The sequence below is a fragment of the Perna viridis genome, chromosome 14, assembly GCF_037379345.1.
Source record: "Perna viridis isolate PV_CMFRI_1.1 ecotype Kerala chromosome 14, ASM3737934v1, whole genome shotgun sequence".
NCBI lineage: Eukaryota > Metazoa > Mollusca > Bivalvia > Mytilida > Mytilidae > Perna > Perna viridis.
The window spans coordinates 21,582,438-21,604,892 of NC_142458.1; the positions used below are offsets into that span (position 1 = coordinate 21,582,438).

Sequence of the window (22,455 nt, forward strand, 5' to 3'; positions counted from 1 at the left end):
ATTATGCAGGATGTCAGAGAGTTTCATGCCCATTCATCTAGGTGTTCCTCGTGAACAGAAAACGAACCTTCATATAACGCAACCTGGCAGACTGGATTTTTGTGTGATATTTTAAATATAAATTGAATGTCATTTATAATCAGAATGATGAATTTAAATCAGAGTTCAATGTTTACAGCTTGCAATAGCAAGCTTGTGTTCAGATACGTTTGAAGTCAACCACGGTTCTTTCCCTTCATCTTTTTTCTTGCAATTTGACGAATTATTTGATGCGTAAGATATGAATTGATTCAGTACATGCATACTTTGAGTTTCTTTTATAGCTCTTGTAAAAATCTTGCTTCTTAATTCACGTGACATAATTAAGAGTGTAGTCGAACAGATCGACCATGAGGGTTCAAATCACTCCAATGGTCTGTTGGAACATATATGTCCCCCCAAAAAAATCCGATACAAAATTTCAGCAGTTTTCATAAGTAATTATAGTCCATTTTCATATTCCCGACTTTGTCTTCGATTTATAAGATTTCGAGCAAAGGAGGGACTATCTGCAAATTTGTCATCCGACAGACTGGTTTACTGTCAAAATGCAGAGTATACTTCAAATTCAAATATTCAATTCATTAGAGCCGTCGTAATTTCACTTTGATACTTTTAAATAACTTATTTTACACCATTCAGGTACTTACCGAAGTGAAAATAGTTTATATTTCCAGGAAAAAAGTTTGTTATTTTCCCTTTCCCCACTGAGACCACCAACTAGGTTGTTAGTGGGTTACATCCCTTTGTTAAACTTGCTAAAATGGCTTGCATTCGTAAATATGAAAAAACGACTATTGGTCTCAGTCTTGTATTCTTTGTCCCATAGGCTTCTATAGTAAACCTTTAATTTCATGATTTTTTAAATAGGCAAGGAGTTTCAATCTAAATTTTGACGATGTTTTTCCATTGAGGAAATGTCAAAAATAATATTTAGGTCCTTTTTAGAAAGGCAGAAACTTTGGTACACAAGAACAGGTCAAACTAAAAATAAACTTCTTCCTACCTTTACTTTTATTTTGAGTTAGAAATAAAAAATAGACCCTTTTTCTGAAGCATTATAAAATGCTGTTTTTCTTCAAAAACAAGTTTTTTTGTGTCATAGCTAGATATATACCCTATACTTATGATGAAAAATGATAATCATTTGCAAAAATACAAAAACAGGAAAAGGCAAAAGAAAGCGTACTATTTTTTAGCCTAAATACAATACAAGATTGATACCTATTTGACGGAATTACCGGTGTTGGTTAAGTTTTAGAATCGCCTTGTATCGGGACTTTTCCTGACTTTTCTTAGTACAACCATATTACCCGAGAGGTTCAGAAAAGATTAAGAAAATATGGCAGCTGTTCGGAGAGTGAAACAAAATTTTTCAAATGTTATTTGTTTCTCTTACCGTGAATTAGTCATCTGAGATTATACTGAATCCATTAGATGGTAATTTTGCCTTTCTATATATACAATAACTGTCTATTGTCATGAAGTTTTCGCTTAGTTATACTTAAATGAAAATACATCTGTATTTTTTAATTCAGTAATTACACTTGCATTAGGTAATATTTGCATTATAGTTACCCAGTGCATATTTATGATATCTCAATTTGTAGCCCTATAGTAAAAAATTGGAGATCTCGAAGACTCGCTTTATCTAACAGTTAGATGCAGGATACAACTGGAAACGAGATTTGTAAGGAGGTGTTCACATGGTAGTGGAGCCTGGAGGTGTTTTTGATAGAATAATAAATGAACATCTACTTCTTATCCTATAGCATCAGTTTATCATAAATTCTAGCATTGTGCAACTTGTCATTATCCAGCTTTTTCATATATACTAGTTAAATCCAATCTTTTCCTTTCATTGTTTCCAAAAATATGTTTCCTAAGGCTGCTATGATACACCTGAATGACAAACAATACTTTTTGTGATATTGTTGACAAATGACAATATTTATTATGAACAAATACTCTGACGGTGGTGGCTTCAGTTTCATGCCATTTCCGTTTACATGATTAATGCCACTTTCATGAATGAAATTAAAGTAACACAAAACAAAAGTTAAGCCCACAGAGTCATTTAATTTTGAGTAGCTGTCAGTTATGATAACCTTAACCATTAAATTTGACATTCACCATCATAATGGACAGCTACTTGAAATTGAAAGACATTGTCCAAAAGATCACACAGGTGTAAAAATTCTATAGTAGTTGTGTAGGACACATTGGTATAATGTAGGGCAAATTTCTGCCTAAAGAGCTATTTGAATTGCTGAATAGCCTACTTAAAGCTGTATTAGCTGTCATTTTTGTAAAAAAACATTTCTGTTGAAATATGCCTTTATTATACTAAATTGCACTTTTCTTATATAATTTCATTTGATATCCACAAATAAAATGTGTTAAATACATGAAATAAGTCTATAAATTTATTGCCTTGCAAGACAAAAAATTGACCTAGATAAATTCATATGCATGTGACTTCTGGTGACCTTAATCCATGCAAATGCTGTAAGGGTCGCTTTTTTAAAAAAACAAATCTGATTGCAAAGCGAAAATGGTTAATCAATGGCAAGGATGACTGTCAGATTCAAGCTGTAAAAGAAAAAAGTTGGAACATAATGCAAGGATCCTTTTGAAATTTACCTATTGTGAAATAATGTGGCACAAATATGGTCAGTAACTGTCATTATTTATTTGAAAACTAATCAAGAATTAGATGAAATAAAATGAAAACAAGACACGTGCTTCCCTGTGTATCCATTATTGTTATTTTATTACTAAGGTTAAAGTATTTTTAACCCGGGCCAATGTCCTGTCGGCAATCTTTGGAAGTAATGGCGAAAAATAATTAGATCTGAGGTATCGATGTTCTTTGATTGAAAAAACATTGTTTTTACAATATTCTGTAGGTATTATCGACATTTACTGCTTCAATTGCATTACTACAAAATTATTTCGTTCTATCAGCAAAATTCAGTAGAATCAAAACTGAACAAATTTGGCAGCTAATGCAGCTTTAAATTTGTATTGAAATTGGAACTGGTCTATTTCAACTAGCTGTAAAGGGAAATGAACAGTTATATGAGTAACAGAAATTATAGTCGGTCTTTCTTGTAAACCATAAGTATAAACTGTAGACCTTTGATTAATATGAAATGATGAAGAAAAATGAATAACACTATAATAACATTAAGCTTTATGCTTGATTAGGAGGAAGAGTTCATCCCATCCCTTTTAAGTCAGGATGATGATTATGAAGGGATCAATGATCCCCCAGACTTGCTAACACAGTTAGAGAATTTCCGTCACCAATGGAAACAGGAAATTCAAAAGAAGAAAGCCAAAGATAGTAATGATGTCACTCAAGTAGCACCAACTCGAGAGGAGGAGGTACGGCTTGTCTTAAATAATGTGGTGTGATATTTATCAGAAAAAAAATGGGGAAAAAAATCCATTCTACAGAATATTTGTACATGATTTTTATACTGAAATGCCAATTTGGACCTTTTAGACCAATTAAGAATTGGATGTTTCATTTTTGATGTTTCATCTGCGTGTAAAAGCATTGACTGTAGCATATTTTCAATGAAGCATGGAAGTGATTTATATCCAAAGTATGTGATCGGTCAAGGCATTTACATGCCGATGAAACAAAAAAAAATGATACTTTCAATTCTTTTAATTACATTTATTTGCTTTATTTTAGATATACAAAGAAAATAGGCAATACACAGTGATCAATAAAAGTAGTCCAATTAATTGTGGGTTTGGCCTTTATAATTAGTTTGAAAATGTGTTTCATCGATTTATGAAACATCACATGTTAAGCTGATTATTTAATGAGATTAGCATAACTTAAGGATTAAATAACAGTAAATGTAATTTTGGTATTAAAAAAATGAAAGTTTTGTTCAGTAGGATTATTGTTAATTCAACGAAAATGTATGAAATATGTCCTGTTTCTGAAAAACTTTTATCGTATGACCATGTTTTTTTACAAATGAAGGACAAATGGGTATAAACCAGTATGATATGTTTATGATTTTGTTTCATCCCTTTTATATTCATGCTTGACTACGGTAGTCAAAGACACATACATGTACATGTGATGACTCTAATTCAGTTGTTATTTACTAGATAATTTAGTATGTTTAATTGTATTTTGGTTTTTGGATGATAAGAAACCACTCTGACTCAGCTTAGTTCTTCAACCTTTTTACACAGTGCATTTGACCATAATGTACGATGTTTGTTTTCAGGAGTTATGGTCATTTTTTTTTTTTATGAAATGTCTATATACATCTCTATAGCTCATGTCTATTGTTTTTACCATTCAATACCTGATTCTCTTTATAGGCAAAGTTTTTGTTTTATAAAGGAATGAAGCTGGAACAATGTGGAAGGTTGTATGAAGGTTTGTATCATGTATAATAAATAATCTGTTTCTCTAGGTTTTTTTAATGTTAAAGGAAATTAACTTTTAAACAGTTTTAAAAATTTAATAAGGTGAAATTGAACAAAATTTGTATTTGTGTGTTAAGTTGGATCAGAAGTATGGATTGACATTCAGTTTATACATATTAGGGAAAAACCAATTTTTGATATTAAATACTAAAAATGCAAATGTATGATCACAATTTTATTTTACTTCATGTAATCTTTGAAATTTTGTTCATGCTACAATTTTCACAAGAATCAAAACCCTCCAGTGCTGACAGCACTTTGATTCATTTGGGTGTTGCGCTTTAGAAATAAAATTTATAAAAATTGTACATGAAATTAGCACTTTGCAAGAGTTATTGCTCTTGATTTGGTTTGTTTGGATTGATTTTAGAGGGAATTTAGTGTGATTTTCTTAAAAGTATAGGTCTAAATACAGAAAGGACTACTGTCACATAAGAATATAGCATATGTTGACCCAAAAAGCACCATTTGTTCCATAGGTTTTTCTATACCATGAATCATCTTATAGGCTCTGTCTGAATTTTATATGGACTGGTACTTTGAAAAATATTGTAACAAATGTACATAATTGACATACAATAAATAAAAAAAAAATTAAGTTGACACACATTGTGTCTTGTGCTACCTATATGTATATCACAGATTTTTTATTTTTATTTTCAGCAATTAAGTTTTACAGAGAAGCCACTCACTTGGATCAAGATATAGAGTTTAAATGCTGTATAACTAAAGTCAGCCCAAGAGGTAAATGAGGTTATTCTTTAATATCCCTTATCATATCATGTACAGTCAAATCTCGGTAGCTCGAACTCCAAGGGACCATTGAAATGTGTTCGAGAAATTGAAGTTCGTATATTTTCTGATTTTTTTTCGTTGTCGGTCCGAGTTTGAATTTATTGTTAGAAATTGCTTACTTCCTACAATCTTGTGTTAGTTCATGGATCCTTTTCATTTGCTTTCAGAAGATTATTGATTTATGGACGTTAAAAATGCTGTGTTCGCATTTAAAAAAGTTCAGTTTGAGTTCCTTGGTTAATAATATGTTTTCATCCGATTTTCTTTCATGCTTTCATCATACCGACTTCGGAACATTCTTGAACATCAATCAGTACTTTGTTAGGATCAAAAATACCTAATTAGTGATACCTAAGTATTACCTGTAATTATCTAAAATGACACTGATTAATGGTAGGGTCTCAGTTTTTCACACCTTTTATTGCCCAAGCTGACAAAATGGCTGATGAGTTCGAGTTGGTGAGGATTTTTCTCTAAGATTTATTTCCGAATGGACCGACTAGTCAGTTCGAGTGTTCGAGAAATCCTTGGTTATTTATATTGATTATATAGGAGAAAATTTTGGTACTTTGAATTGTATTCGAGAAATCCCGTGTGTTCGAGCCATCCGAGTTCGAGCGATTGAAGTTCGACTGTATATAGATATTGTGTTTTGTCAATTGTTCCCTGTGTAAAAAATTCATTAATTCACCCTCTGAAATAAATTAGGTAATTTCACTCATGGACTTTATTCCATCAAAACATCACAACATGAATATCAATCCTCCTATCACTCGTTAAATCTAGGCCTTCTTTTGCACTCATGAACATTTTGTGCACTTCTTACGCTACTTAACTAGGTTTTATGAGTTTGATATTCTATGATTAGCCAACGGAAAACAATTAAAACAAATCATGGAAACCCCAACTTTCATAATGATTTTCATTTTTTATAGAGAGACAGGAAAGTGAAAGTTCTGTTGGAAGGTAAGTATTGTGGCTCTGGCTCTGGCTAAACTTCCCCAGCCTTTAACAATCTAGGAAGTATGAGACACTCAACAATGCCTTTTATCCTGTTCTTAATGTGATGGCTTAAATATTAAAACATTAAAGGTTGCTTGTGACTATAGATGAACACATGCACTTTGTCTTTCTAGACAGGACATAATCTGGTATAATGTTGTTTGTCTGTCCATCTGTTCATTTGTTGTTTACACTTTACACATAATCTCAAAAATACTGCCATCAGATTTTGTGAAATTTTGTTGAATTGTTTCTGTCTATTGATGTGAGCTCCTTTTCAATTTTTATAGATTTCTGATTTTTTTTAACTGGACTACCAGTGCACCTGGTCTATGCTCCCAGTTTTTAGTGGAGCCCAAGTTGCTCATTTATTTTTGTTACTTTGTATGTATTATTTTGGTTATTTCATGTTCTTCGTTGAGTGTGTCTGTTTTCTGTGTCTGAACTTTGTTCCGGATTACATTCTTTTGATTTCTGCTAGAATCTTGGTTCCCTTGATTACTTTTTCAAGTTTAGTAAGACTTTATTCATAAAAAAGATGGATTTCATTCCAATCTCTGAGAGTGATTACTAGTACATTTGCACTCAATATTTTCATATTTTAACTACTTTATTCTACAAATGCTTAGTATCCTCTCATTCAGTTTTTTCTTAATTTTTACAGCATTGATGAAATTTTAGACGATGATCTCTTAACACACTTCCAGAACTTGCAGGTTGAAGACAGAAAAATTTGTCGACAAGAGTTTGAGCAAAGTGTAAGAATTGTCTACCGTACTGTGTGTTATTTTGGCAGTGTAAATTTTTTGGCGATTTTTAGGCAAAATATGAATGAAAATATTCTGTAATTTTAAGGCAAATAGTTTTAAGAAAAACTTTGGAATTTCTTATTTTAATGCAACCAAAAATATAGTGGTTATATAAAAATATCATGCTGTCATTGTTGTCTTGGTTGTCGACTGTAGACATTTAATGTCCAGACAATAACTTAAGTATAAGTGTATAGTTCTTTAAACTTGCTTATTCTTTAAAGCTGTAAGATTTTCATCGCGTGAAGATTGATATTGGCTCTAACCGTTCAGGAATTGGGTACCTTAAAGGGGACCAAACTCTGGCTTTTCATGATGTCTTGACAATTAAACTTGACTTAAAGTAAATGAATCTCTATGAAATTGTATCATAGGGTACCATACTACCGAAAGAAGGCTGGGATTTATTTTGGAGATTATTACTTTAACTATTTATGAATAAGAAACCAAAAAGGGGCTAGAAACAAGCTTTTTTGTGATGGTATAAGGGACCAGAAAGGGGCCACTGCGATTCTGATCAATTTTTTTTTCCTGTGTCAAATATTTAATTGTAACCAAAATCTCACAGCTGTATCAAGCTTAAAAGGTGATCCATAATTGCCCTAATTGTTCAGGGTTCAACCTCTGCTGTTCTATCAAGCTGCACTCATTCAAAGCATTTTATTGCAGATGCTAAGAGATGCATTAATTATCTAAGCCAAGAGTCGATATTTTGCAGAAATTTGTTGAGTGCTGTTCTAGGATAAAATGTATGTGGTGTCAGTACGTACCTCATCACCACAATTTGAAACTATCAATGTTTTATCTCATACAAAAATGCCACTGTACCCCATATCTATTAGAAGTGCCAGCCACCCTCATTCCTGCTCCACACACACATAATTTATTCTTGAACAGCTTTTAGGTTTTTTCAGATGGACTGGTAAATACCAAAATAAATACCATTTGAAAAATGCTCTATATATAAAATCAAGGGCCTAGTAAATAATTTTGTTGCACAATTATAAATACAAGGATTAATGTTAACCATACTTCAGAAGAACTAATGAGCTTACTTCTTTAAGTTTTGTTGTTTATTCATGTAATGTATAATGGAAAATTAAAAAAAATACAAACACAAGCAAAAACAAGGGAAAAAACAAAAACAAATCACAATAACAATGTCTTATTTTGTACTTAGTAGAAAGTTGATCAAGTTCAGCACATTAAGGAAATTAATGATTGAAGTTTGTCAGGATTAACAGGAAATACAAAAGACTCAGTTTCTTCCTGTAACATACACTTAGATACTTAAAATGTTCATAATATTTTTTTCAAATCTGTGAATAATGAACGGAATGGACTCATATTCTTCCTGTTTCCAGAGCACTCACATATCTGTGTTACCTGTGGAACTGCTGATTTACATATTTAAATGGGTCGTATCAGTTGACCTGGATATAAAACAGCTGGAAGTTTTGTCAGAGGTATAGTCTACTGTCTCCAATTTGACGCGCAAAACATCATGATCCAATAGTTGTACTCTATACAGTAAATCATTTTAAAAGCAGAAACAATCATAGATCGATATATTTTTGGGTTGTAACGCAACCTCATGCAACCTCAGATAACTTAAACATTTTTGCTTGGTCCCTTCAACTTTGACTTAACGAGGTTTGACTTTACATGTAATACAAACCGTTTTGTGTATTTATATATATTTATTATATGATTTTAGTAACTGATTAACTGTTAGGTCTATTTGGTAACCTGTCGGAAGGTTTCTATTTATTAAATCACATTATTTTAGAAGTTTGTTATAAAATAATATTGTAACATTAACTTTCAATGGTATTTTTTGTTACAACCAGAAGCACTTCAGTACAATATTGAAAATAGCAAATGATGTGTTCTTATTTCTATTTTAGGTGAGTCGTGGATTCTATGTATGTGCCAGAGATGAAGAAATTTGGAAACAGATCTGTTTAAGGTATGAAATTTTATATAATAAGACCTGTTTAAGTGACCTTTCTCTTGCCAACAACTTCAAGAATGCTTTTCCTTAAATTAAGACGGTCACAAATGACCACCATTAAAAAGCAACCAATGATAGTTGGTTTCTAATCATGGACTAGTTATGTGATTTGTCTTTTCATTAATAAATTATGAAAGGGTAATTGAATGTTAACTACTCAATATAGCTTCTGTGTCATTATTAGGATATTTTGAATTCCCTTGTTTATTAAGTAGCAGTCTTAGTAAGAATCATGTAAATTCTGTGAAATGTGATACACCCCCAAAAAGTCTGCATATGATGAAATGTATCATTATTTATTCCAATCTGTCTGCTCTTAGGAGATAATCCGTATTTATAATCCAACAGTCTCTATTGTATTTCAGTGTCATTTACAGAGTTATCTCCTTAAATTTGAATTCTACAATACATTCTATTTATATTATCTCCCGAGAGCATGGGTCATATGAAAAACCATTTGTCAATTTCTGTTAACTATAACATATTAAACAAAACTTCAAAAATAAAAATATGTAGGCTTTCCGTCCATGTATCAAATTTTGCATGATTCTTAGCTGGAGTACTACTTAATTGATTAGAACTAAAATATGTGCTACTCTTTTACTATCCTAAAGATACTATGTTGTACATAAAGGATCTCTGTAAATGTTTTAATTTTCATGATGTACATACTAACTTTTGCTACTTTGCCATGGACAAGTAAGCATGAAAACAATTTCCTGCAAAATTAATTTTAAAAATTATATCATGCTGAACATTTTTGAACATGTTGAAACCAGGAAAATTGATACCCACAACCATGTTCACTTAACAGAATTTTTAAAAATTGGCAACAGCAAAAATTAGGTTTTACATTTACAGTAGATTTAGCTATTAAAATTTGAAATTATTTGTAAGGATGCTGTAGCATTTTGTTGATGATATAATAATCCATGCTTTTTAGGACCTGGGGATCAAGTACTGGGAAGTTAAGGAAGTATGCATCATGGAGAAACATGTTTCTAAACAGACCACATGTTTTATTTAATGGTAAGCATCTACTATCTGTAGAATCAGAACAGGGATGATTGGTAAGACTGAAAAAAATGAAATGATTATGAATTTCTTTGATGAGTTATATAAATCACTAGTTCAGGGTAAGTATGTGTACATTTCTCCCATTCTTAGCCAGTGATTTAAAATGCAATTGACTTTTTAACCACCAAGGGGCAATTTAATTTTTGTTAGAGTTTTCCAGTTATTTTGCATTTTCCGAGTTTTCTTTAGATTTCATTGGAGAAATCAATTCTGCACATATTCTTGGTTTAAATTATTTCTCAACTCTCTATTGTAAAATCAAGATTTTAATATGCTTGTTAAAACTTTCATGTTGAATCATTTTCAGTGGAGAAATTATTGAACCACTCATTACTGAGGAGAATCTATATTTACCTATATTTACTATTTTTAAAATAAAAGCATTTTACAAGTAATCAATCTATATATAGTCAGTAAAAACACTGTCTTCATTTTATAATTTTACAGGATGTTATATCAGTAGAACATCATACATGCGTGTAGGAGAGAAGAGTCTTGATGGATTCTACAAACCTTGGCACCTTGTGGAGTATTTTAGATATATGAGATTCTTCCCTGATGGTATGTTAGATTTAAATACACAGATCATATAAATCGGGGGGCTGAAAAAGGGACTTACATAAAACTGCACTGACTTAACACTGGAACTCTAATAGCCACTATAGATGAAAAAGATTCGGCTAGACGTAAAACATGGTTTAATCCACCATTTCACTTAGACTACAAAGTCAGGAAAATAGTGGCTATTTTTATTTTTCTGTTTTATTCCTGACTTTGTCAGTTCAATATGTCCCTCTGGTTTGTGATAATCAGTTGCGTAATATTGTTTTTACCTTTATTCACTAATGTTTAGATGAGGATAAAACTGAGGGAAATGTAAGGCTTAGTAAGGTATATGGCACATGACGTGACGATAATCTGAGTTTATCGCTTGAAAACTGTAGTTAATGGTTGCTAAACTAGTTAATCGCACACAAACTATAGTTTATGATCGATAATCTTGGTTTATCAATGTAAACTATGGTTAGCAAGTCTATAATAAACTGTATTTCTGGTGCACTAACTACAATTTGCGTTCGTAAACTAGAATTTACAGTCGCTAAACTCTATTTATCAATTACTAAGATAATTGGTCAATTGTGATTTTGCTTTAAAACATGTTGTATATATAAGTCATAAAATGTCACATATTAGATTAAAATTAAAAGAATATAGAAATGCAAAGGTCAAAGATTGTTTCCCTTTTACTTGAAATGTTCCATATCTTTGGGTTTAATTTACAATGAAAAAACTTCAGTGCGCCAACATACTGGACTTCTCTGTAATAATAATTCACCTGAACGAGTGTCGTCTGCATATCTGGCATTGAAGAATATAACCATGTTTCTTACTTCATAATCACTAATAGACCATTTGAATTTATTTAATATATAAAAAGGTATCACATCCATCTGAAGTTCTATATTTTACCAAATTTACGTAGCACTCCAGCTAAGAATCATGCAAAATGGGGTTCATGGTTGGAAAGCCTACATATTTTTATTTTGGATATTTTGTTTAAAATGCTTAGTAAACAGAAATTAATATTTGGTTTTTCATATAACCCGTGCTCATAGGAGATAAAAATTATATAGAATGCACTGTAGATTTCAAAATTAAGGGAGATAACTCAGTAAATGACACTCAAATACAATAGAATCTACTGGATTTTCAATGTTGATTATCTCCTAAGAGCAGAAAGGTCGGAATGAGTAATTACACATTTCATAATATACACCCATAAAACAACTTATTTACAAAAATAAAAATATATAGCCTTTTTTGGGGTGTATCACATTTTTCAGATTTTGCATGATTCTTACGCCCCGTGCAGGTCCGGGTGTTAAAAGAATAGGCCTGCAGCAGCGCTAAGCTTGTCGTATAAGGCGACTAAATAGTGCTCAGAAACCTAGCCGGGGGCTAGGCGCTCTGCCCACAGAGCAACTGGGATGTGTGCCCCAGGTGGTGGAATGGGGTACCCCTGGCGTGTTACATGCTGGGGTTGTCAGGCTATAATACGGAAAACCTGACCGCAAACCATAGTGGTGCACCGTGTTGGGAAAGATGCCACGTTCCTCGCACGATAAAGAACCCTGCTGTGGTATTCGGTAGGAGTAGGAACCTTTGCGCTCCGCCGTAGGAGGCTAAATTGCCCGACCTTACCCATCCCCCCTTTTTCCAGTGGCAATCAAAATTTGTCGACCCTATTATCCGTGTGTCCCATCCTTTTTTTTCATTTCGTGTTCATTTTATCATCCATTTCATGTTCATCGTCTGAATATAGCTGAAATACTGCTGCTTGGACGTTAAACCCAAACAAACAAACAAACAAACATGATTCTTACAAAGACAGCTACTTAATGTGTTATTACAAAAATTTTGAGAAATTGTGTTGCTTGGATCACCTTAAATGGAGAAAAACGATTCATGATATTCTGTGTGAAGTGACAATTAACATTTTTAGACTAAGTTCATATATCTTAGAATTATAGACTAATTAAGAGTTTTCGCATCCACCTGAAGTATTACATTTATCTAAATATTATATGTTTTTACTAAAATTTTGAGGAAACTAGTTGTTTTGAAAACCTTAGATTGAGAAAAACTGTTTACGATATTCTTTGTGAAGTGAAAGTTCATATATTTTCGAATTTTAGACTTTTTAAGAGTTATTGCTTCCATCTGAAGTACTACATTTTTCCAAATATGTTTTTTTTTTTACATTTTTTTTTACAAATTTTGTTGTTTTTATAGCTTTTAATTAAGAAAAACTTTTAGCAGTATGGTTGTTTTCAGTATAAGTTGACATTTTTCAGACTAAAAACATATATTTTGGATTTTTAGAAATTCTAAGAATTATTGCATCCATCTGAAGTACAGATATTTTTTTTAAGTAGGGCAATTTTTTACCCGAATTTTGAGAAACTTAATGTTTTCCAGCCAATGAATTCATGCTTGCAATACATATTAAGTATTGAAAATTGGCATTTTCAAGCTAAAACATGCAATTTTCAGATAAATTAGTAGTCATCTCATTTATCTACTGATTTCCATTTTGAAAAAAAGATATTTTTAAATCACTCATTAACTGTACTTATAGCATGGTATTGACATTTAATGACAGGTCTATCTATGATTGAACTTTGTGCATCTTATAATTATTTCATACAAAATTTGCAATTGCCACATTTCAAATACTGTGATTATTTTAATGATTAAGTTGTGATTTAATTCATAAGCCATTGACAAGAATGCATAGTAATATCAATAGCAATGATATAGGACAACTGCACAAATTTTGATAAATTGCTTTTGACAAAATTAGATTTTTATATTTCCCATATTTGATAACACAGGAAATTTTAGAAATTTGTTACGGTTGCTGTGATTAGTCAAAGTAATATAATTTAATGGTACTTTAATGTCATTGGTCAATTAATATCACCTGACCAGAATCCTGCACTCTGGTTGGTTATATTCTAATGTTATCATTTATAGAATTAATGTTTTCAGAAACTACCATTAGCAATTTTTACTTCAAACTTAAGATAAAACTTAAGAATAATTTTAAAGTGCAATTAGCATTTTCCAAACTAACAGCAATTGCTTATGAAAATAAAAAAAATAACTATAATTATTATTATCATCTGTAAACTATAGTTTGTGTGTGATAAACTTGGTTTAGTGGCCGCTAAATATAGATTACACGTGATAAATCCAGATTATCGAAATTTTGTTACTCTCATGTGCCATAAAGGTATGTTTAACGTATTTTTCAATTTACTACACATTAATTTAACATGATTTACATGCCATAGTTATATGAGAAAGCGTTTATTTATGGGTGAGAAAGAATCATGCTTAAATTATACTAATAATGGACAATTACAAGTTATTCGACAGTTTTAAGCCTGATTTTTACACAAGGTATGCACACATTGAGCTACGTGTACCTTTGGTTTTCATGTATGGGTTTCATGTACATGTATGTATTTGAAAACTGTTTCCTTTTCCATTAGATTTTCTGTAACCAACCTTTTCTCGTGTTTGATTTATTTTCACTAATTTGGCAAGCAAGAAATAAATTGTGAAAATAAATCACTGCAAATAAGTCTCGCTTTGATGTGGTTGTTTTTAGCTATATCTGAGAAGTCTAATTATTTGTGATATCACACCATTGACAATGTTATAATAAACAAATGATATGTTAAATTTGCTGTTGTAATTAGTTGGAGTGAAATTATGTTGCACTGTCCTCAAAACCGGTTTGTTGAAAGGAATGTTTTATCTTTCTGTCATTGTTCTCCCATTACAACTGGTGATGTCATAGTCTGATGATTGTTAGAATTTCTGCCATGATAAATGCTGAATGTCAAATGACCAAATATTCTAGAAGAGTCAGAGAGAAAAAGTTTTTTTAACTCATGAAAATTGATTATTGCAAAATATCACTCAAGTTATATAATTTGAACATTATCGATAACCAGCCTGAGCGAATTTGTTATGATTGAAATTTGTTATTTGAGTTGTTTAATATTTCATGATGTTATACTTTCACTCATTACAAAAGCTATAATTACATCATAGAGTGTTAGAAGCAAAATTAATAGCTGCTAAATTGGATTGACATCTTTAAGAAAAAGATAAATACAGTAGTTTTTATAATGTTAATGCCTATAAATAGAATTCCAGCAAATTCCACTTGATTTTAGCCTTACAACATTCTCTGAAAGGATTTCTGATTTTACTCTATTGAGTATTTGTTTATGATATAGGTACAATGTTGATGATGTCAAGTTCTGAGGACCCCCTATCTACACTATCTAAGCTGAGGAGTAGACAGTCCCGGGAGCAGGGTCTACTCAGGGGACGCTACAGAATGGCTGGGGACAGGGTATGAAATAGAGAATATTTTGTAATTTAATACGAAACATTTATAGAACTTCTATGGGTGACTCCATTGGTAAATGTGCCTTCCCCAGGTACCTCATATCTTTTAATTCATCATCCATAATGTAAACATTATCTAATAATAGGGCTTGTCAATTTTGTCATGTGATACAGTAAATTTTCAAGAACAGGTCACAACCATAAATATAATGAAAAAAATATGACTCTTAATTATTTTTACGCAATGACATTTTTGGTAATAACAGTTAATAAAAATCAAAGAGCTATGCATCATATTGTTGTACCCATAAATAGCAAATTAAATATGAATTGATCTCCAGTTTTGAGTGCTTTCAACAATGGAAATTTTGGATAATAAAAAACAAAACAAAATCAAAACTAATGCAAGCCCTATTATGTTTGGTAAATATGATTTAAATGGTATTCAAGAAAAAACAAGGAAACCATGAATAATCTGTAAACCTGTCTATACCAAACACTTTAAAGTCCCTTTAATTCAATTTAGAATATGTTTTGAACCTTGGTAAAGCAAACACTTGTCTAAACCAAGCCAGTGTGAAAGTTCAAAAGAGGTTTATAGGTTTACAATTTTTTCTCCAAGAAACCTGGTATTCATATGATTTCAATGATATGAACTTTTCAAACTGTTTGCCATTTTCTGTTTTTGACTGAAAATTACAAAACAGGAAATCATTGTCACTTTGAAACATACACTTATTCACTAGACTGTTTGTTTTATTTTAGATATCTGCTGTTTTAAAACGGGTCAAAACCAAGGATACATCAGTGTCATATTACAGAAGAAAGAAACACCCTCGACAACAGGTTGACCCTAACGACATGGACCAAACCTATCAAATGGTAAAAAATGTCAATTAACTTTTAAAAAGTGTAGCTGACAGTTGTGAAATGGTAACTTCCTCTATTTATAGGCAGGAGATTGTGGGCTTCTCAAGGCCATATTATATATTAAAGGCTTTAGCTTATGTAATTGCTGCTTCAGCTTAGTGTAGAAGATTTAACTAACTGGGTTGACATGCTTTCTTTCCAGACCATGTGTGAGCTAGAACATTCAAAATTATGCCCACCATGCTGAACTTTTATAAAATTATAATTTGTAGCTTTCATTTGAAGAACATGTGGGTTTCAGACTTTCTCATCTAGTCATTGGTGGATTGTGACTATCATTAATCAAACCCCCCCTCCAAAAAAAAAAGCATAAAAAATTAAAAATTTTTAAATTCTTCAATTTCTGTAGGAACTTGAGATACAGAACCACAAAGACAGAAGTCATGCCAAACTTGTTTGGTTACTGTATACAATTACTACCTGTTACAAGTAAGTACACTATATCTTGTACAGAGCTATTCCTGTATTCTGTTTGGTTGTCAGTCTGTCTCTCCTCAGAGACAATTTCAAACATATATTTGGTGATAGCTGTATTCAATAACTACCTTTTTTCTGGTAAATAGACCATATTTTATGGAAGTAATATTGTCCAGACATATATATATATGCGGTGTTGCGATAGATGTCACAGTGGTACGAGTTTGAGTCCCGCGGAGGGAACGACCAAAAATTTGATAGTTCTAACATCGTAGGGAATTTTTCAGACCTTTCAATACATTTACATATCTTCCCTGTATCAATTTGATCCGATGGAGCAGTGTAGTGAATAGAGTCGTCACATTCTGAGACGTTTGTATAATATTGATTTGTTGTGACATGCATCATTAATTTGGTGTTGCCATAGATGTCACAGTGGTTTGAGTCCCGCGGATATATATACACACACAGATATAGATATAGATGTAGATATAAATATAGATAATTGAAGAGGTTTAACCTTGCTAAAGAAGATAGAATTGAAAATTCTGAATTTTGAAAAAAATGACCAAACCATAGTTTGATATAAAATTTAGAGTATGGTGTATAAGACTAACTGTATTAATATATAGTGGTAAGACATTTTCATATTGTTTTATATTGCAGAGCTACAGGTCAAGAAAATGTTGCTGAATTTGATTTAAATAATAAGAACTATCCACCATTATTGTTTTCTCGTGTTCTTAGTTACACAGCTGTATCAGATATACCTTTGCAGTAGAGTACAGAGCTGTACAGTATTTAACTTTGATGTGCTCAGAATTTTACATTATAGCACAGAATAATACAGTAATTTACATTATTGTACAGTAGTGTGCATTATTGTAAGGTAGTGTACAGTATTTTACATTATTGTACAGTAGTGTAAAGTAGTGTACAGTACTTTACATTATTATACAATAGTGTACAATATTTTACATTATTTACAGTAATGTACAGTATTTGACGAAATTGCACAGTAGTACACAGTAGTTGAGAGTGATGCATAATTCAGTATAGTTGAAAAGAATTTATTGTGCTGAGCAACTTTATTTTGAAATGCACCTGTTGATACATGTATATAATTGATGTAAACAATGCTTCAACTATTTAAGTTTTTATTTGATTTGAATGAAATTAATTTCATGTGTAAATGTCCATGTGGTACTCATGTATTGTATTTTTTATGTCAATAGGTATAGGAATACCTTAATTTTATATTCTATAGGTGAATTCTGTTTACCAGTCTTATTGTACTTTAATGTTCTAATCAGTAGTCAATTTCACAAGATTCTTATAAGTGTTAATTATTACTAATGAATGATGTAGACATAACAGAAAATGCCATTGTCACATCATACACATTTTTCTTACAACAGACTTAAAACTGACAACTTTTTGTGAAATAGACTATTGTATTTTTAGACATGTTATGCATGTACGTGTATTTTTTTATTATTATTTTTTAACCGTTTCTCTTGTTTGTTTTGTTTTCACGGTGTTACGCATGCACAATTTGTTTGTGAAAATTTTCCCAGTCACCAGTTATACAATGTATCTTATAGCAATTGTGAAATGAAGTGATATCTCTTATAATATAAATGTATTTAATAGTCGTCTTCAGGTCTGGCACCACAAAAGTTAAAAAATACTTAAGTCTGAGAATATTCTTAAGTTTTATGGTAATGCCAATACAAGTCTTTGAAATTGATGATGTCATAATCAGCTCAGAATTTTCTCTTAAGTAATTTTTCAAGTTTTGTGGTGTTTGGGCTTGGTCAGTGTTAATTAGCACCCAATGTAGAGGTATGCCTTGCATTATACCAATGTGTAATAGTTAATTATCACTGAACACCAGTTTAATCTTTAGTTAGAAAAATTGAAATATATTTTCGTATGTAGAAAAGGAGTGATACCATTATTGTATGCAACAACTTTACTGTAGTTTCAATTAAATAAGATTATTAAAGAAGACTTGTGTGTTTAATTGTGTAATGTAATTTCCAGATTTTTTCCATCAGTGGTCAGGTTTTAAAGGGGGAAGGTTGTGATTACGACAAAATACTTTAACCCTGCCACATTTTTGCACCTGTCCCAAGTCAGGAATTTCTGGCCTCTGTATGTCGTTTTCACCTTCAGTTTATGTTACTTTAGTATATGGGGGCAACTCTTTCGCTGTACCTGTGTGTAATGATGCTTTGGGGCCAGCTACAGCCTGCCCTGTGGTATGAGGGATTCCTGGTCATTCATTGAAGACCACTGTGTGGCCTTAGGCTGACATTTTTATCCCGGTGGCATTGTTGTCCCTTTGACATATACACCATACCTATTCTTGTTATGTTTGAAAATTGATTATGTCATGCTGATTATGAATTTTATTTTGCAGCTTCGTTTTTACGGCCAGTACCTGAAATACCTGTTCATGTAAAAATCAGGCTTGTAGTAATAGACATATTTTTATAGCATCTGACTGATTCTTAAAGGGATCTGTACTGAAAATAATGACTATTGTCAATGACAATGTTACTTTTTTGTAACAATAATTTTGCTGGTGAAGAGAATGTCATGTGACAGTATAACAAGTATCAGACTAAGTGAAGAGGCTTTAAATTTTTTGGTTGATCACAAAAGAACTCTCGAAGTTGTTGAATAACTAATTATAGGGCCCCTTATTTTGATGTATTTTGCTTGCCATTTGTCTGTATTTCCACCCAACCATCTTATGCAACTACAGAGAACTTTGTCAGTAATTTTAACCATTCTTTTATATTTTTGCTGTTTTTTCATGGAAGAAAAGGACAGATGAATCATTTGCTTTTAAATTTAAAAAATGTGTTAACTTTTGAAAGGTAACTGAAAATGAAAGTTCTCTCTCAGAATGAAAATGTACATGCATGATATTCAGCTGTATATTTCTTCATTTCCTTATAATGGAAATGAATGTGGGTTTTTTTTTCTATAAATATGTATTTTTTGTAATGTTCTGTTATTGAGATATATTTTGTTTTATTTTTATGATACACATATCTTTTGTTAGTTTAAGTTAGTAGACTGCTTGTGGCAATATTAAATTATTGTGTTGGTGAAAAGTAGGATTCTTGGGAATGAATGAATCCCTTTGCAAATACAGAACATGTATTATTATATAAATAGCAATGATTTATGGAATGTTTCCTGTGTACTAATAATGGGATAATTAATTGGAAAGAGTAAATAACCAAAATATGATCAGGACTGCTGAAGAAGGCACAGATTTTATGAGTGTTTGGATCTTGTTCGGCGGCATGCGTTAAACCTTCAAACATTCTTAGCAGGAGTAACTTCATATATATATTTCAGTTATTCAGGATAACCAATTGATTAATCTATTGATAATATAGGTTTTCTTAATAATTCTTTGCTATTTTCAACAATGGTTTTGTATTTTGTGGTAGGCAAATTGATATTCTTGTTGCGACGTTTTTGAGGGAGAAAGTAAGAGAATGAAATTATAGCATTTACTTCACAATGTGAATTATCGAAAAAAAAATTCATTACTGGGAAATTATGAAAAATTACTCTATCTATACAATAAATTGTGATAATTCATATGTGAAATAAATTTGGTGATCTAACTCTTGGACTTTCTACTGCTAAAATGTCACAATGCAAATATCAATCTGCTGATAACATTATATAAATTTTATGCTGAAAAGAGCAATACAGTAGGGAGACAATCTATATTATTAATACATTTTAATCATGAATATACAAAAATAATTCATTTGTGCAAAGAATTAAAGATTTAACTCGTTCATGGAATTCTGGGTGTTCTTTGCACTTGTGATAATATCTTTCCTCCATTTAATTATACTCGCCTGAATATAGCTGAAATATTGTTACTTGGGCGTTAAACCCCAACAATCAATCAATCAACCAATTAATTATATCTCTTCTTTGTAATATAGTTTTAAATTCAAAATAAAATAAATGTGAAGATGAAGTTAAGTTCTAGTAGAAAAGTTTTCATTGTGGTTTTCTACCCACTCTTCTGAAGGGTAACAACCATATGTCTGGTTATCAGTCAAAAGAAATAACATGTAAATGTGTGAAGGAACCAAAAAAAATGTAATGTGAAATGGGGATTTCAGCCATGTTTTAAAAAGTTTGGGATTTATTGCACAAGTATTGAAAAAATTGTGGTAAAAGAAATTTTTACAATTGCTTTTTTCCTGTATTCCAAGTACATGTAGTACTTTTATTATTACCGCTATGTACATGTATTTGGTGATTCACAGTAAATGGAGTGTTATTAAGTATTAATACAAATTTTTTTATTAAATTAATTTGATCTCTACTGCTTTTTTGGTAAAAAATATGGTTTGGGCTTACGCTTGATAGTCGTTTTACATATCCTAAGACAGATATTCCATACATTACCAGACCAGAACATTTGAACAACTGAACAGGCCATGTTTTGTATTAGTCTGACAAACAGAAACAATAACCAGCAGATAGGCATGTTGCCCAACTAAGACACACACCCTTCACTTCGAATAGGAGACAATTCATACACCTTTCATTCCGACTTGGAGGCAACCAGTCACAAGACACACATCCTTCATTCCGACTGGGAGACAACCGGTCACTAGACACACACCCTTCATTCCAACTTGGAGACAACCAGTCACAAGACACACACCCTTCATTCTGACTTGGAGACAATCGGTCACAAGACACGCACCCTTCATTCCGACTTGGAGACAATGGGTCACAAGACACACACCCTTCATTATGACTTTAAGACAACCAGTCACAAGACACACACCCTTCATTCAGACTTGGAGACAATCAGTCACAAGACACACACCCTTTATTCTGACTTGGAGACAATGGGTCACAAAACACACACCCTTTTTTCTGACTTGGAGAAACCATCACTCTATATGTTATATGTTTAGCAGAGAAGCAGTGACTACCCATCCTTAAGTCTTTGCATGGTGTAACAAAACCTCCTGTACTCAAGTAAGCATGCTACAACTAGACCATCACGGAGGTTGAAATAATGAGGTGTGGTGAATAAGCTTTGCATGCTAATACTTTTGAGCTTTTTATCCTTCTTCTTGTAAAGCAGTTAATTTTAGGTTCCATCTGTTTGTTAATCATTATATGCATCAATTGTTTTGCATCTTATTTAATCATTCCCATGCAAAAGAAGTTGTGAACGTAACGTCTTGCATCCACCCACGACAAGTGAACAGTTTTGTGTGCTTGAGTAATGCATTGTCTGACTTTGACCTTTAAAAGTACATGTTGTTCTGACCTTGACTGTTGCAAATAGTTTGAACCTAACCTGGAAGCCAGGGTAATATTTTTGTTCCACAAGTTTCTCTCAAATATAAATCTGGGTCACCAGTTACATCTTCTCCCTTTTGATTGAATGAGCAAATATGATGTTATTTGATTTCATTTTAGACATACTAATATTCAAATTTAAAAAAGATAAGTTTAAATATCTTTTTTTTTCAAATTATTTATATTATCATTCGATATGAATGCACAATGATTAAGTTAATTTAGATACATGTAATCTCATCTTTGTTTTTATTTTATTTCATAAGCCGCAATTTACTCATATTGTGCAAATCCATCGCTGCTGACCTGAGTCTATATTTTTAGAGATCCTAGGGTCGTTTATTATATTGGCCAGGGAACCACATTAAGTTTGAACCTCGAGTTAAACAAAATGTACCTTGTCCTGAACTTGACTGATGCACCTCGTCCTGACCTTGACTGAAGCACCTTCCTCAGGACTTTTACAAATGCATTTTGTTTTAACATTTGACTTATTGTGTATAATCTTCTGACCATGACATATGGGTTTAATATTTGACTTACTGTGTATAATCTTCTGACCATGACATATGGGTTTAACATTTGACTCATTGTGTATAATCTTCT

The 22,455-nt window shown here is 31.7% G+C and overlaps 1 protein-coding gene across 1 annotated transcript; it reads left to right on the top strand.

Annotated features, from left to right (window-relative positions):
* The first annotated feature begins 1,322 nt into the window (after positions 1-1,322).
* Positions 1,323-20,851, top strand: LOC148598623 (F-box only protein 9-like). Its single transcript, XM_088559899.1, has 14 exons — positions 1,323-1,479; positions 3,250-3,429; positions 4,396-4,453; positions 5,167-5,247; positions 6,234-6,264; positions 6,965-7,058; positions 8,474-8,575; positions 9,017-9,078; positions 10,067-10,152; positions 10,648-10,761; positions 15,015-15,133; positions 15,895-16,011; positions 16,409-16,488; positions 17,143-20,851. The coding sequence occupies exons 1-14, from the start codon at positions 1,477-1,479 to the stop codon at positions 17,255-17,257; spliced, it is 1,242 nt and encodes a 413-aa protein (XP_088416025.1). The 5' UTR covers positions 1,323-1,476; the 3' UTR covers positions 17,258-20,851.
* Positions 20,852-22,455: the final 1,604 nt, after the last annotated feature.

What these genes read in the sequence shown, in the direction of transcription:
- LOC148598623 (XM_088559899.1), top strand. An exon ending in AACTAAAGTCAGCCCAAGAG is followed by an intron (nt 5,248 to 6,233) that starts GTAAATGAGGTT and finishes CATTTTTTATAG; the next exon opens with AGAGACAGGAAAGTGAAAGT. An exon ending in ACAATTACTACCTGTTACAA is followed by an intron (nt 16,489 to 17,142) that starts GTAAGTACACTA and finishes TTTATATTGCAG; the next exon opens with AGCTACAGGTCAAGAAAATG.